We start from the raw sequence: 14,822 nt of genomic DNA, 5'->3' as shown, positions 1-14,822 counted from the left end.
ATTTGTTTCCTCCTCCTAATATTTTGATATGTCAGTATCTAAAGCATACCTTTGCACTTGCAAGAAGGAATTCTGAACTAGACAGCAGAGTCTCTGTCACCTAGAATGAACACCAGTTTTAAGATGCTTTGCTGAATTCTTCAGGCTTGTAGGAGACAGTAAAAGTTGTAAATTAAATCCTGCAACAGTCTTTCAGTAGATCATAGTTACTTTATTTGCCTAAAATAAGAATCTAAAAGCAAAGCACAAAGTTAAATTCAGGACTTTTGCTATCTGTGGCAAAGCTACTACTTCCAGCGAGCCCTGGATTTTACCAGCCATTATACAGAGCTTCCTAGAGGAGCCTGCTGTCAAATATATTTACAGTACATTTACAAATAATGAAAACAAGTAGCCAGAGGGAAGAAAAGGCATTACAAGGTCACTTATGCTATTATTTTCTTCCAAAAATGTATGAGAAATAGAAAAAATGAGCCATTTTTATTTAGCTCAAAAAGTGGAGAAAGAAAATATAAGCTTCCAAATCCATGAATCATATGGCAAGTACAAAACTTCATGCTGAAATTGGAAAGACTTTTTATGCTAATAAAATAATGCTAATAGTATAAACCTAAAAATTATTTCATTTAACCCCACAGTGCTTATTTGAGAATTGGCAAATTCTGCATCAGGCAAAATTATTAAAGTTTAAAAAATAGGTATTAAGAAAATATAGATGGAACCACTGTACTCCCATAGGACTCTTACTTACCTCTAGTCTGAGGCTGACACAGATACATTTGAGTCAAACAGGAACTACTGCTTATTACAAAGCTGTTAATCATGTTGCTTTAATGAAACTGTTTAGCACACTGAATAGCAATGTAACAACGCATAGAAAATTAGCTTGTTTGCCATTGATTAATGATAGATAATGTGTGCAGTTCCCCACAGTGGGACATTTGAGCAGTTTTCTGTCATGTACAAACTGAGGTTCATTAAGGCATGCCTTTACTTGCACAGTCTGATTCAGCATAAAAACCCACACAAACAGGAATGCACTTTCAAGATAAAAACAAGACTCATATTTAGCTTACTTAAAGTGCAATGGAGGTGTAATGAACCTCCAAATTATTTCATTCAGATAAACAAGACAAAAATTGAAGGACAGAAGAACAAAAGTTGCTTATTTCAACAATAGCTTGAAAAGAGTTACAGGAGAATTACAGGTCAATGAAATTAAAGAAGACAGTAGGAAAAAGTTACCAACAGTTATTCTTCTAAGTGCTGAATTTCAAAGTAGCAACTTGGTAAACTTGCTTAGGTATCAGCTGTGTGAGTGTAGGGTTTGTATCTCAAATGCCAGCCTTGTACAAAAAAGGTGTGTACAGATAAACTTAAAACTGAGGAGAATTACAGTTCTCAGCTTCTTAAAAATGTACAGATTTTGTTTAAAAGAAAAAGGATTCTACAGATACTACTGAAGATTCACTTCAATTCAGAGCCACTGTAATTTTCTTTGTAAATGAGAAAAGGAGTTTAAGACCCAGCTTTGTTCCTTTTGCTTTGTCAAATATTGTGAGCTCACAGGTTTTACTAATTTTCATATTTAGTTTGAGTCTGGATTTGCTAATAGTACACACTGTAATAACTTTTGTAATATTTTTAATACACCAAAGAAAATGTTTATCATCATAAATTGCTACTCTAATTACACATGCATTGTTATACTTTTAAATTCCACTATAAATTGTGTAAAATTTACACCCTCCCCCCCTCCAAAAAAAAAGGAACAGTAAGCTTTGAAATGGTGCAAATCAGTCTTTAGTGGGCTTTTTCATTCACCGCCTTGAAAACCAGCATCAACTTTCTGATAGGCCAGAAATTGTTTAACTTCCAGCCAGAAAGAGGATCTCTGCTGCTTTTGGCCTTTCTTTCTTCAGGTCCTCCTAGCACAGAAGTAACTGTAGCATAATTTAAGCAGCTGCTTAATTCTGTCTGAATTGCTGCAGCCCTTCACGTGTCAGATGCAGGATTTCCCAGACTCTCTGCAGGGCAGAAAACTTCCAGACCTGCTCTGTGAGCATGTCACAAGCTTCTCTCTGGTAGAACATCCTATGAAAGTGCTTGCAGCTTCTTTGTGTTGCTCTGACCTCCTGTCAGATGTAAGCCAATTCCACACAACACATAAGCTTCTTGAGCCTGAAATACAAAGAGAAGAATGTAATTTTGTGGTGGTCTGTTACTAACAATGCAGTAAAGCAATGCAGAATGCTTTCGAATGCCATTCTGTGAAAAGTGTGATGATAATGCTGAATTATGTGGAGGCCACCTTGTGGCATTCTGGAGGTAAAACCCAGATGTAAAGAAATAACAGCATTTAGACTGCATACCAAGAAGATTTTAAACTGCTTATATTTTTAGAACCCAAACATCACACTGATGTGTCATTCTAGCCTCATGTGAGTGATTACAGGTGCTGCTCATACAAGTAACAGCACAGGAATCTGAGGATGTGCGGCACCATTCTGTGGGTCATATCTTCTTACCTAGTCAGCTTAATGAATGCTGCAATTATTAAACCTACTGTTTGCATGGTTAATGCACAATTGCTGCTTAACAGAGATACAGGGACAAAGTTTTACAGAGAACATGAGCAGATGAGGAGTGCAATCAAAGCACTGTAAAACTGACTTCCAGGTTACCATCATGTTACATATTTATTCTGCTTCCATGAGGGAATCTGGAAATTTTTACAGCAGGAAAATTATGCTCCTTTTCCCCACACTTAAACTATTAATTAAATATTCTCCACCGAAGAATGAATTTGAATTTAGTAAAGGTAAGTTCAGTTGCAACAAAACAAAACTGGCTATCACCTTGCCATTTCAATGTCAGTGTTTGCTATCTCCTAGGATAAGTGTGCTAGAATAGATATCCTGTTCATGGTTTTGGACATACATTATAAGAAGATGAAAACATTCCTGAAAAAAAAAATAAAAATCCTGAAGAAGTTTGTCCAGTCAACTTGAGGTGACAGCAAATAAGGGAGTAGGGGAATGTTATCTCTCTGAGACAGGAAAGTCCTCAATCATACAAGCTGACTCCATGCTGTGGAGGTGGACGTGTTGGAGATGCAGGAATTATTCTGACAACTGGAGAGTTTGCAGGGGATTAAGAGATTTTCTGCCCCAACATAGAATCATTTAGATTGCCAAAGACATCTTAGGTCATCGAGGCCAACCAGTAACCTGACACTGCCAAGTCCACCACTAAACTACATCCCTAAGCATCACATCTCTGTGCCATTTAAATACTTCCAGGAATGGGGACTTCACCACTTCCCTGAGCAGCCTGTTCCCATGCTTGACAATGCTTTTGATTAAGATTTTTTTCCTAATGTGCTATCTAAACCTCTCCTGGTGCAATTTGAGGCCATTTCCTCCTGTCACTTTTTACTTGGTTGAAAAGGCTGATCACCACATTGCTGCAACTTCTTTAGAAGTTTTAGAGATCAATAAGTAGTTTTAGAGAGCAATAAGGTCTCCCCTGAGCCTCCTTTCCTGCAGGCTAAAACCCCAGCTTCCTCAGCTGCTTCTTATGAGACTTGTGCACCAGACCTTTCATCAGCTTCATTGCTGTTCTTTGCATGGGAAATCTGTTTGAAGCAGGCTGGGATTCTGCAGCAACTGAAGACGGCCTGTGCACTTTCTGCCTCAAGTCAGAGACCCTCTGAGGGCATCTTATATTCGAAGGAACAAGAAGACTGTTGCTGAACTCAGGCTGTAATCCTGACTTTTCTGTCTGTTACCATTTCTAGTGTAGCACAGTAAATTGCCAGTAGATGGCACACCACAATAATTTTTTTTAAATTGTGCTGTAAGAAATATGCAGCACAATTTTTGTTAATTTTGTCCTTAATCATAGTAAAGCTCCTTGGGTAGGAGAGAGTTCAGTAAATGAGTTACCTGGCTGTGGCCTTTCACAGTACCTTTGTGCTGAACTCTTCCATCTGTCTTCAGTTTGTGTATTCTCATAAATCTGCTTGTATTACTGGGCATTTTAATTTCTTCTCAACTCTAATTAGTTTACCAAAAACCAAATAGGATGTAGCTATGAGTATTCCAATGCAAATGTAGTCCTTATTTATTCTTTGTGTCAGCAAGGATTATGTCTTTGCTTCCACTGAACATTTGTGAACCAGCATTACTCATCTGGTGTGTTGAGTGTTGTTATCTGTGTATCTATATCGGGGGACTGACTCAAAGATTAGGGCAAGATTAGAGGCAGATGGCTGAAGGTGCTCCCTGCTTGTCTGGTCAAAGTCAACACCTCTGCATATTCAGCCTGAGTCACGCACAAAAGAGATTTTGGACTGCTGCTGTTTGTGGTCCATCATCTGTCTGGTGTATCACAGGAAACCAGTATTAAATCATCTTCATTTTCCAAAGCAAATACTTAAATACTAGCCAAGGTACTATTAGCTTTATGGAAAGAGAAGCTTTCAGAGCAATTACACTGAAATGTTCCAAGGTGAATTAAATGCTTTATTAATGGTGACCTGTAAGCAAAAGACATGAAGAAGTTTTGCTAGCATTCTGACTGTGAAAAAGATTCTTCAAAAATAAGTTCTGCTACATTTTTTGCAAACCTCTTTTGTCCTTGGGAGATTAAAAAACTCTCTTATTCCTTAAGAGTATCCAACAGTACTCCAAACCACTTCTTTGAAAACAGCTGTGATGATCTTGGATTCTGACGATGCATTCAGAGGGATTTAATAGGTTTCCTCTGCTTTTCAGTTTGTATGTGAAACCGAAGGTGACAAGAATGTGGAGACACAGATTTCAGTGTTACCAGTGTGATGGCATCACATTAATCTAGGCCTTCTCTTCGTTCAACCCGTTAGGGACTGTCAGCTCTCATCCATCTGACATCCATCTGTAGCGTTAGCGACAGCTGGTTGAAGCACCTCAGACAAAACTGAAAATTTGCTTGTGAGCAGGGTAGAACTTTTAAGAAATTTGCAATTTTCTATGTCACTGCAACTCAAGGAGTGAATCCATCAATGAAGAGACAACTACAAAATATGGAGGTCATTCTTGACTGCATTTTCACGTTCATAAAATTGTTTGGTAGTTTCCATTGAACAAAAAAATGTTATTTAGCAGTTTTATCTGTCTTTTGATGAGAGGTTCACTTGAAATCAAGCTGCAGAAACAACTTTGCTAATATTCCTGCTAGAATAAAAACAGGTAGCATCTCCCAACTGATGTACTAATTATTTTGATAAATATGTACCTGGATATTTTTATGTCTTTGTTTCCATTTGTACTACTGTTGTTCTGGGATTTGTTCTTTTTACCTAGCAGACACACACCCACAGCATGATATCAAAACTGACAAAATAGCATTGTGCAAGCCACTCAAGTGGCCGTTGTAGCTAGTCTTAACCAGAAAAAGGCAGTAATCAACCAATTTTTTTTCTCAGTTGTGTACACTTAAAAATATGGTAACTGATATATCTGTATGAAAGAGAACTTTAAATATATAAAGAAGTTACATGGTGAGAGGACAAGGGACTACTAACCTAACACTGAAAAGTGTGCATGGCAGTGCAGCTATTGGATAAGGCAAGATGCTGTTTAATTAACTTCTCAGTTTGTTAACAGGATAACATATAGAGAGAAGCTTCTTGGATTAGATTATGAAAGAACAAATAGGGGGCCTCTCCAAGGGTTTAAACCAAGAAATTGTACTATGTACGTTATAAAAACAACTTGGATGATCTTTGGATGAGGAAATCCTTAAAACTGGAAGGCATGGTCATTCATACTGCGGTCTGACAATATCCTAATACAGTTCCTTGAGGATATTTTTTTAAAAGGTGCATTTTTACACTAACTGCATGATATGTCACTATGATGTCTGTCTGTGGTGTTGTACTGAAAGAGTGTTGTCAGTAGCTTTAACATAAATGCTTCTGCTTAGTAGTATTTACCAACAGCTAAGTACTTCCAACACTCTTCAGTTCTGGAACTCCTGCTGGAGTTTTAGGTGTTTGTGAGCTCATGTGACAGAAGAACATCATAGAATATACATTTTCCTGATTTTCTCCAAAGTAGAGACAGTTCAAAGATACTAATAGACAAATAATTCACAACATCCCACTGACATAGGATAACATATATTTTTTAAATCATGCTTAGTATAATGCAGTATTTTTATTACCAGCTGATGACCAGGTTCATCTTCTTTAATGACAGTGTTTTCCACAGGTCTGGTAATTAACTCTGACGTAAATAAGAGAGGTAAAAGGAAGCAAGTGTAGCCACGATGTGACAGTGAATACCTGTGACATCACAGGACGTGCTTTGTAAAGGGAAACTGGGGGCAGGGAAGGTATTACAGCCCTCGTGGTTTCTCCCGTAAGTCCGTGCCTGCCCACTGAGTAACACATTTTCATTCTGCTGTAACTAATCAAACAAACTGCAGTGCTATAAATCATTTTAAAGATGACACTTTAGGCCAATTTTCATATTTTGTAAGATTTTTTTTTTTTTTTGTTACTTTGTCCCTCCTAGAAAATGTTTATTGGTAGTTTCATGGTAGCTATTAAGATTTCAAATAACAAGGCCTTAAATATATCCATTACCAAGGAAGCTACGCGTCCTTCTTGCGCATCCGTTCTCTTCGGGTTCACATTTCTGTCATTCCACGCGGTAAGTGCAAGCCGTCCCCTGTTTCCACTCGCGCACGGAACCACCCGGCAGCCACCGCGGGCCCCGCCCCGCCCGCGCCGGCGCGCCAGGCGCATGCGCACGGCTCACTGCGCTCCGGCGGCGGCCGCGGGGCGGGGCCGTCGCGGCGCGGGCGCAGGCGCGGGGCGGGCGGCGCGCGGCGATGGCGGCGCGGGGCGCGGGCCTGTGGCTGGCGCTGCTCTGGCTCTCGGCGGCGCCGCTGCCCCGCGGCGCCCGCGGGTCGGAGCCCGTCGGGCCGGCGGAGCCGTCGGGCGGCGCGGGCCCCGGGGAGCGGTTTAAGATCGAGGGCCGGGCCGTGGTGCCCGGGGTGAAGCCGCAGGACTGGATCGCGGGGGCCCGGGTGCTGGTGGACGGGGAGGAGCACGTCGGCTTCCTGAAGTGAGCGGCGGGCGGGGCGGGGCGGGGGCTCGGGGCGGCGGGCGGCCCTGCCCGGGTGGGGGCCGGCGGCTCCCGGGGCCGCGGGCCCGCTCGCAGGCGCGGCCCGGCCCTGAGGTGGCTCGGCCGTGTCCCGGTCAGCCGCGCACGGCTGCGGGACCGTGGACTCGCAGAATCCCGAGCTGGGGAAGTGCTGACGGTGCTGTGAACGCTGGGCCCCTGCCTTGTAATGGGCTGGGCACGGCCGGCCGTGCAGTGCCCTAGGATTTGGCCTCAACCTCCAGCAGACGGATCCAAACTGATGACTCAGGTTGCTGGCCAAAAACCTAGGAACGGAGTTTTAAAACAAACAAGCAAACAAAAAGCCAACAGCCGAAACAGAAACTCCGAACGCGTTTGCACTGTCTGGAGGACCGTGTTCTTTCTCAGCTTCTGTTGTAAATTCTGCCACTTATTTAAGAATCTCACCTCGGCTAAGAATTTACCCGATGCGGAGATATGTTTGGTCATGGCAGAAGTTACAGTTGTAGTTCTGTGTTGAGAGTGTCCGTGAAAAACTTTACCTGTACTCGTGAAAGGTAATTTAAGGGACGTGGCTTTATTCCTTCGCACAACAACATGCAAATGTAGCTGGAAGCTGTAAAGAATCATTATCTTATTCAGACTCGGATGGTACTGGATATATTCAGATAAGCAAAAGATCTAGAGAATCTAAGACATGGAAGATATCCTCAGAATTAAGACCTGAACTAATGTCATAATTTCAAGAGCACAAGTAAATTCTAAATTCTTTGTGATTTTCAATACAGTATAATACATTGCTTTTAAAATATGTTTAAAAATGAGCTTACATGGAATTAAGATATACCCTCACAAATATTCATAATTTTAAATTAATCCCTCTGCAATAGGAGTTAAACTTAATTTTGACTTTGGGTTCTGTCAATAGATTAGCACAACAGAATCTACTCCGCAGATCTTGCAGAATCCTGACAGTGTAGCATCTGCTAAGCCACTACAAACAAATTATCAGAGCCTGACATCATATTTGGGAGCTGATTTAATAACTGCTATCAGGTTGCCAAATTTCTAAATGCTTAATTGAAACTCTAAATTTCTCAAAGACTTAAAAAACTGTAAAAAATTAGGAGGAAATTACTAGGGAAACATCCTTAAAACAGTTGCAATATAAGACAGTGTAAGCATTCTTAGGGATTCAAATCATCACATAAAGGTGGGTAGGTCCTTAAGTGTTGTGCATGCTAGAGAGAGGTTTGGTGTGAAGGACATAATGACAAATTCCTTGAGAATTCACTTTAAAGAGGGCTTATTTATTTGTTTTACTGCTGCTTGTTTCCATCGTGTTAGGGTTTATTACATTTTTTGCCCTTTTAACAAATTTTTGTCTTACCTTTGAATCTTATTTTTAGGAAAGAGATCTTTGATGTTGCTCTTAACAGGGTAGAGAACACTAGGGTTTTCTTATTGGAAACTTCTGGAAACACATCTGTACTTTTAAGGCAGCTTTCAAGTAACCTTTTACTAATACTTTCATTGAATATTCGAGTTGCATATTTTAAAATAAAAGCCACCTGTGTAAGAATCCCTTCTGTGTATGTGTTCAGAGCTCTTAGTTTCCTTATTTTTGTGATTGAGCTTTCCAGCGTGGGCTGGTCCTAAAGGGAGCAATTAGAAGTAAAAACCTCTCTTTCGCAACAAAGGCACAAATTGCTATTTTTTGCATTGGAAATTGTCCCTAGTGCTGACCCACACTATGTAGGATGTCATTCTGGGGGGGTTTCCTTTCCGCAGAAGCAGTAAAGCAAAGTAAACTTCATTGTATGTATTTCAGAAGGAGGAAGGAAGGCGTAAATTACTTCTGCCATCACTTGAATACATGAAATATAACTTATTTCAGATCTTATTTGGGCTGTTAAATTATTCCTCCAGCAAGACAACACCTTGAGGGCACAACAAAATCTTTAACCTAACAGGGAATTTCCACTCCTGTTGCGGCATGCGTTGATGAATGTAAAGGGCTTGATATTGTGAATGCTGACTGATACAAATTTTACTTTTGGTCATTGTGGTTATATTAAAATTTGTAATATAAAACGACACAGCTTCTTTAAAAAAAACAAACCAAAAACAATAGAGAACTGTCTTACATTCTGGAGCATGTTGAAATGTTGCGGAACTCACTTTTTTTCAGGACAGATGGAAGTTTTGTGGTTCATGATGTACCTTCAGGATCTTACGTAGTGGAAGTTATATCCCCTGCTCATAAATTTGAGCCTGTTCGAGTTGACATAACTTCAAAAGGCAAAATGAGGTGAGCCTTTCCTGATTTGCCTCTGTATTGATGAATTACGTGTGCCTGACAGCACAGTACAAATACTCACAGAAGCAGTGCTGTAGGTCTCATGTTCCATCTCAGACTGTATGCATCAGCTTCTTTTAACATCACTTCCTGAAACACGTTTCTCAGATTTTAAAGGCTGATACCTTTCTTCCTATTTATGGCCTGAAATAAGAGAAAGAGACTTTAAAAGTTCATCTATTTGCTGTTATTATTTTTTTATGCAGCTATCCTGAAATAAAATGTAGGCATAAACTAGTTAACTGCTTTATTTTTTGTCAACACTTTTTTCTTCTTCTTCTTCCCTTTTCTGTTTCTTTAATAAGGGTACTGTCAGGCCTTGGCACAACAAAATTTTTAAATATTAATTTTGCACGCCCATAGGACACTTGTTACTAATACTGGTTAGTACTAGCAGTTGTCAGTTTATATTAATTCTGTAGGATTGTTGTTTTTATGTTGTAGCCAAACCACTCTTGACTGTAACTGTAGACTGTTCAGTAATACAGAAAAATCTGTCTATTAAGGTGATTTTCATTTAAATGAAAATGCTCATAGTAGTTTTTCTTTGTTCAAGCACGCACCTAGCATCTTATCTTTTAGATATACAGTCATCAGTGTAAATACTCCTGCAGTATATTTAGGGGAGGTTAAAAATTGAAATCTCATGGAAAACAGTGCAAACAGTTTGTTGATAATAATAATTAATATAACAATATTATAATATTATTAAAATACATAATTATAATAATAATATAGTAATGTTTCAGCTTATAATGAGCTCAAAACAGTTTGTTTGAGCTTAGGTTTTTCCAAACTTTATTGAATTTTTATTTTTATACTTTGTTCGTATCTTATTTGCAATAATTAATATGTAACTGTTACAAATATATAGACAAAATATTGGGTATACCCTCACCCTTAGCACTGTTTGTTTATCTAAGGACTAGTAGATAAAGACTAGTAGGGTTACACAAATTTGATGTTGAGTAAATTCCTGGGATACATCTGCAGAGGAAAGTAGCAGGAGGCTTGGCATCTCTACCAGTCCAATGGATAGAGACTGTAATGAGGAATGCAGTTGAGGAGTCAGAGATGCATGAAAAACAATGATACTTGGAGAAAATGTCAACAGGGCTTTTCTAAGGGATGTGCTGCCTTAAAAACTTCAGGTAATAACTAGAAAGAGGAAACAGCATGTGTATGACAGATGAGTTTGATAAGAAGAAAACACATAGTCATAAGGTAGGAGGGAATTCTATAGATATAGATTCTATGGACATTCTATAGATGAGTATTTGGTAAAAAATTCACAAGGAATAAATTATTTATGGACAGAAGTCATCCCTGGAGTTGTACAAAGTGGATAAATATTCATAAATAATGAGAAATGGGTCAAGAATTACTAAGATATTAGTACTGAGTAATTATCTGAATATTAGGCCCAAATGAAGAATACTAGTGATGAACTGTGGAAAAACCTTATGAAGTAATAAAGACTGAGATTCAGTATTGATAAATGCAGATTAATGCGCTTATGCAAAAGGTATTAACTTTGCAAGTAATTGATGTCCTGAGCAAACTGGCTAAACTACACTGTTCAAAGGTGGACCCTAAACAGCATAGTTTTTCTTGCTCTTTTACAAGGTAACAAAAAATAGTTTGCATTTGAGTCAATCAAATATGCTGCTGAGAGAAATTTGCTTTTCAAAAGTGCAGCCTAGCTGACACTGCATAGCAGATGGTTTTGTTTGTAGTCTTAAAAAAAATGTATTTGGATTTTTTTAAATCTTTGTTATTTGCCAAAGGTTTTGTGGTTTATATTTTCAATTATTTACATGTTGCCCGATAGAGCAAGATATGTGAATTACATCAAACCCTCTGAAGTTGTCAGGCTGCCATACCCACTCCAGATGAAATCTTCCGGACCACCTTCATACTTTATAAAGAGAGAATCTTGGGGATGGACAGATTTCCTCATGAACCCTATGGTATGTACAGGCAACACACAAATATTACAAGTATGCTAAGGATCCAAATACAGCTACTTATCAGAACACTAAGAATAAAAACAATTGAGGAAAAATGCACATTTTTCCTTTGCTATTCTGAGAAGATTGTTTTCTTAGCTTTTCCTTGCTTACAAATGGGAAGTTATTCTCTGACATCTCCTGCCCCATACACCACTGTTAATGTATGTTCTCTGAAAATAGCCCATAGTCTCTTCCTTTGACAATGTGATGCTTTTCTAGTAGTGCAGAGATCAACATGTTGCAAAATTGTAATTACAACAGGTGTAGGAGAGAACAACCATTTGCCTTATTGGTCCAACTTTGAAAACTGTTTAAAGCACAATACTCCCTTGTCAGGATTCAGAATGCAGTAGTTCTAGAGTTTGGCTGTTTAGTAGAGCTTCATTTTATTTTAGTTGGTCCTAAAAGTGTTTAGAGCAACAACTAAGCTGAAGTGGTATTTCCTGTTTTCTCTGTAGGTTATGATGATGGTTCTTCCATTACTGATATTTGTGCTTTTGCCTAAAGTTGTCAACACCAGTGATCCTGATATGAGGCGGGTAAGTACATTCAGTTGATGCATGTGGGGAGACCAAAGATAATGACATTTCAAGGCACAGAAAAGTAATAAAAACAGAACTGTACTTTAAAGGAAAGCTTAATGGGCATAATTTATTCAGCTAATAGAGGGTTGCTGTTTTAGCAATGAGTCATTTAATAAGTGTCAAGTGTGTTGAGAAGAGTGTGATGTGGGGTTCTCTGGTGCTTCAGCCTAAACCACAGTTGACTACACTGTTAAATCCAGGTGTCACACTAGTGTATATGATACAGAGTCTTAATGTAGTCATTAAATTATCTGATTTATTGTCCTTTCATCATGCAAAATGCTGAATAACAGAAGGCTAAGACAAAATGGAAATTCAAGGTGTTTGCTAAATCTTTTATTTTTACAAGTATTATTTGTCTGTCATGGGTGGCTGCTTTTGAAGGCTTGGTTAACTAAAAACTCCTTTTTCTGTAAATAACCACTGTCTTCAGTAGTACTTTCTAGGTGTCTGAGTAATTTTTTTAATAAGTGATACCTTTGAAAAGCCTATCAGAGCACTTTTGGCTATAATTTTGATTTAAAAATCAGATACAAAGATATACTAGGTATTCATGGCATGTTCTTCAAACCAAGGTGAACTTCCAAGATGAAATCTGGAAGTCAAATTTTAAAAAAGATCACATATTCCTTACTTTTTTCACTGATTTGACCCTGCTTATAGACAGGCTGTTCTGGTGGTAAAACCATCAAATCTTATGATGATTTAGTTCTTACCAGATAACTGATACGACTTCTTAAGGAGAAATTTTTAAGTTGGTAGAATTCTGCTTATAATTTAACTTGTCTTTAAAGAGTAGGAAAAAGTTGTTTTTAAGAGCAAAATTGTAATGGTATTGTCTAAATGACCCTGTATTAAATTGTAAACTTGTGGAGTATATGGAGGTTGTATGACGTTTTTCAAATTAACTTGTTTTTTCTTTCTGAAATCAGCACAGTACTAGTCAGTATGGAAAGTTTAATGATTTAGTAACCGTGCTTGTTGTACAGGCGTAGTGTAGATGCAATAGTAACAAAGGCTACTGAAATACCTTGAAAGTACTTAAAGATCTATCATTCTGAATGGGAGAAGAACAAAGTGACAATCCCACATGAAGCTCACAATTGCTATAAGCATTATCTCTTTGTGGATGTGCAGTTCAGCTGTTGTATGCATTAAAAGTACTTCAAGATTGATTTATTTAAAAATGTGCTAATTCATTTTATAGACCCACTGTGCTAAACCCTAAAGTTACATTAAGCTTACCTGGATATATGGTCTTATATTAAAATCATTTTTTTCCTGAAGGAATGAAAACTCAGCTACAGTACTCTAGTAGCTTAGTGTCAGAAAGTAGGGCAATAAAAATATCTAATCCCTTCAAACAGCATAAAAATTTGTTAATTTGCTATAAATAATACTAATTTGAAAAACAAAAGTGTAACATCTGTGAGAACACAGATCTGGATATCTAAACAATAGCCTAAATTTTAATATGGAGAAAAGTAGTGCTGAAAATAAATAATTTGTATTTCTTAGATTTTTTTTAATCAGACCTGTAAGACTGCTTAAGACATGGTTACCATTTTGCATGCACTGCTGCTTTTAGTTTTGGGGTTTTTTGTTTCTTTGTGTAGTTGGATGCTTTTGGCTGTGGTTGCATAAAACTATGTAGCAATATGTATCCTGGAAGACTACAAAAAGTAAAACAGTATTTGGGAAAATTTGTTATCTTTCTCACAAAGTCTTTCAACTGATGCCTTAGATACAGTCAGAATTGTTACAAGCTATTATCTGATCTTTGCATGCAGGAAATGGAGCAGTCAATGAACATGCTGAATTCCAACCATGAGCTGCCAGATGTGTCTGAATTCATGACAAGACTTTTCTCTTCAAAATCTTCCAGCAAGTCTGGTGGTAGCAGCAGTAAAGCAGGGAAAAGTAGTTCTGGGAAAAGGAGGTAGTTAAGTCTTCCTCCTCTGAGTTTGCACAGCTATTTGTTATCATATGGTGTCATGTTTATTTGTCTTGAAAGATCAAAAAGCCACTGCTGTAAACTTTAACCAGGCACAACATATGTTATGCTACAAGAGTGGTTTGTAGCTTTTTTTTAGATTGTATAAGTTGTTTTGTACTTGACAGTAAGCAAAAGTTGACATGGCTTCAATACTGTATCTGTATAAAGTTATCGATGATACTGAATTAACTATATTGTTCTGTAGAGAATTAAAATAAATTATACAATGTGCTTCACAGTAATAAATGTCTTAAGACAATTTATAAAAAATTCAAAGATAATATAAGTAGAGTTCAGTTTTAAGATGTCTTTAATGTTTTACACTTGTTGAGTTTTGAAATGAACAAATCATCCTTTCAAAATGGAGTTGTGAGTTTACTGGGTAAGTAATTTGCTGTATCAGCTTGTCACATGTTACATATAAAATCATTTTATTTTATGCTGTGTGCTGCCTGTACAATTTACAGAATCACAGAGTGGGTAAGGTTGGAAGGGACCACAGTGGGTCCTCTGGTCCAGTCTCCCAGTCAGGGTCATCCTAAAGCACATGGCACTGGATTGCATCCAGATGATTCTTGGATATCTTCAGTGAGGGAGACTCCACAACCTCTCTGGGCAGTCTTTAGTTCAGAGATTTTCCACTATGTATTGCCCAGTTTTACTCTTATCTACTTTCTGCTAAAAACTTTTTGGGAGGAAAGAAAGCAAAGTATCTTGCATGAGGAAGTAATTTAAGCT

General features: G+C 38.1%; 2 protein-coding genes across 2 annotated transcripts in view; both read left to right on the top strand.

Moving 5' to 3' along the window:
- Nucleotides 1–14,822, top strand: part of LOC137475624 (fibrinogen-like protein 1-like protein) — a 72,799-nt gene that overhangs the window by 38,506 nt on the left and 19,471 nt on the right. The window lies entirely within an intron of this gene.
- Nucleotides 6,772–14,330, top strand: EMC7 (ER membrane protein complex subunit 7). The gene is made up of 5 exons (XM_068193088.1): nt 6,772–7,115; nt 9,325–9,444; nt 11,324–11,462; nt 11,963–12,043; nt 13,879–14,330. The coding sequence occupies exons 1-5, from the start codon at nt 6,880–6,882 to the stop codon at nt 14,029–14,031; spliced, it is 729 nt and encodes a 242-aa protein (XP_068049189.1). The 5' UTR covers nt 6,772–6,879; the 3' UTR covers nt 14,032–14,330.

This window comes from Anomalospiza imberbis, chromosome 6 (genome assembly GCF_031753505.1).
Source record: "Anomalospiza imberbis isolate Cuckoo-Finch-1a 21T00152 chromosome 6, ASM3175350v1, whole genome shotgun sequence".
NCBI classification, from domain to species: Eukaryota; Metazoa; Chordata; class Aves; order Passeriformes; family Viduidae; genus Anomalospiza; species Anomalospiza imberbis.
This window is presented reverse-complemented; position numbering and strand designations above follow the sequence as displayed.

What these genes read in the sequence shown, in the direction of transcription:
- EMC7 (XM_068193088.1), top strand. Translation starts at nt 6,880, where the DNA reads ATGGCGGCGCGGGGCGCGGGCCTGTGGCTGGCGCTGCTCTGGCTCTCG. An exon ending in GAGCACGTCGGCTTCCTGAA is followed by an intron (nt 7,116 to 9,324) that starts GTGAGCGGCGGG and finishes ACTTTTTTTCAG; the next exon opens with GACAGATGGAAGTTTTGTGG. An exon ending in ACTTCAAAAGGCAAAATGAG is followed by an intron (nt 9,445 to 11,323) that starts GTGAGCCTTTCC and finishes GTTGCCCGATAG; the next exon opens with AGCAAGATATGTGAATTACA.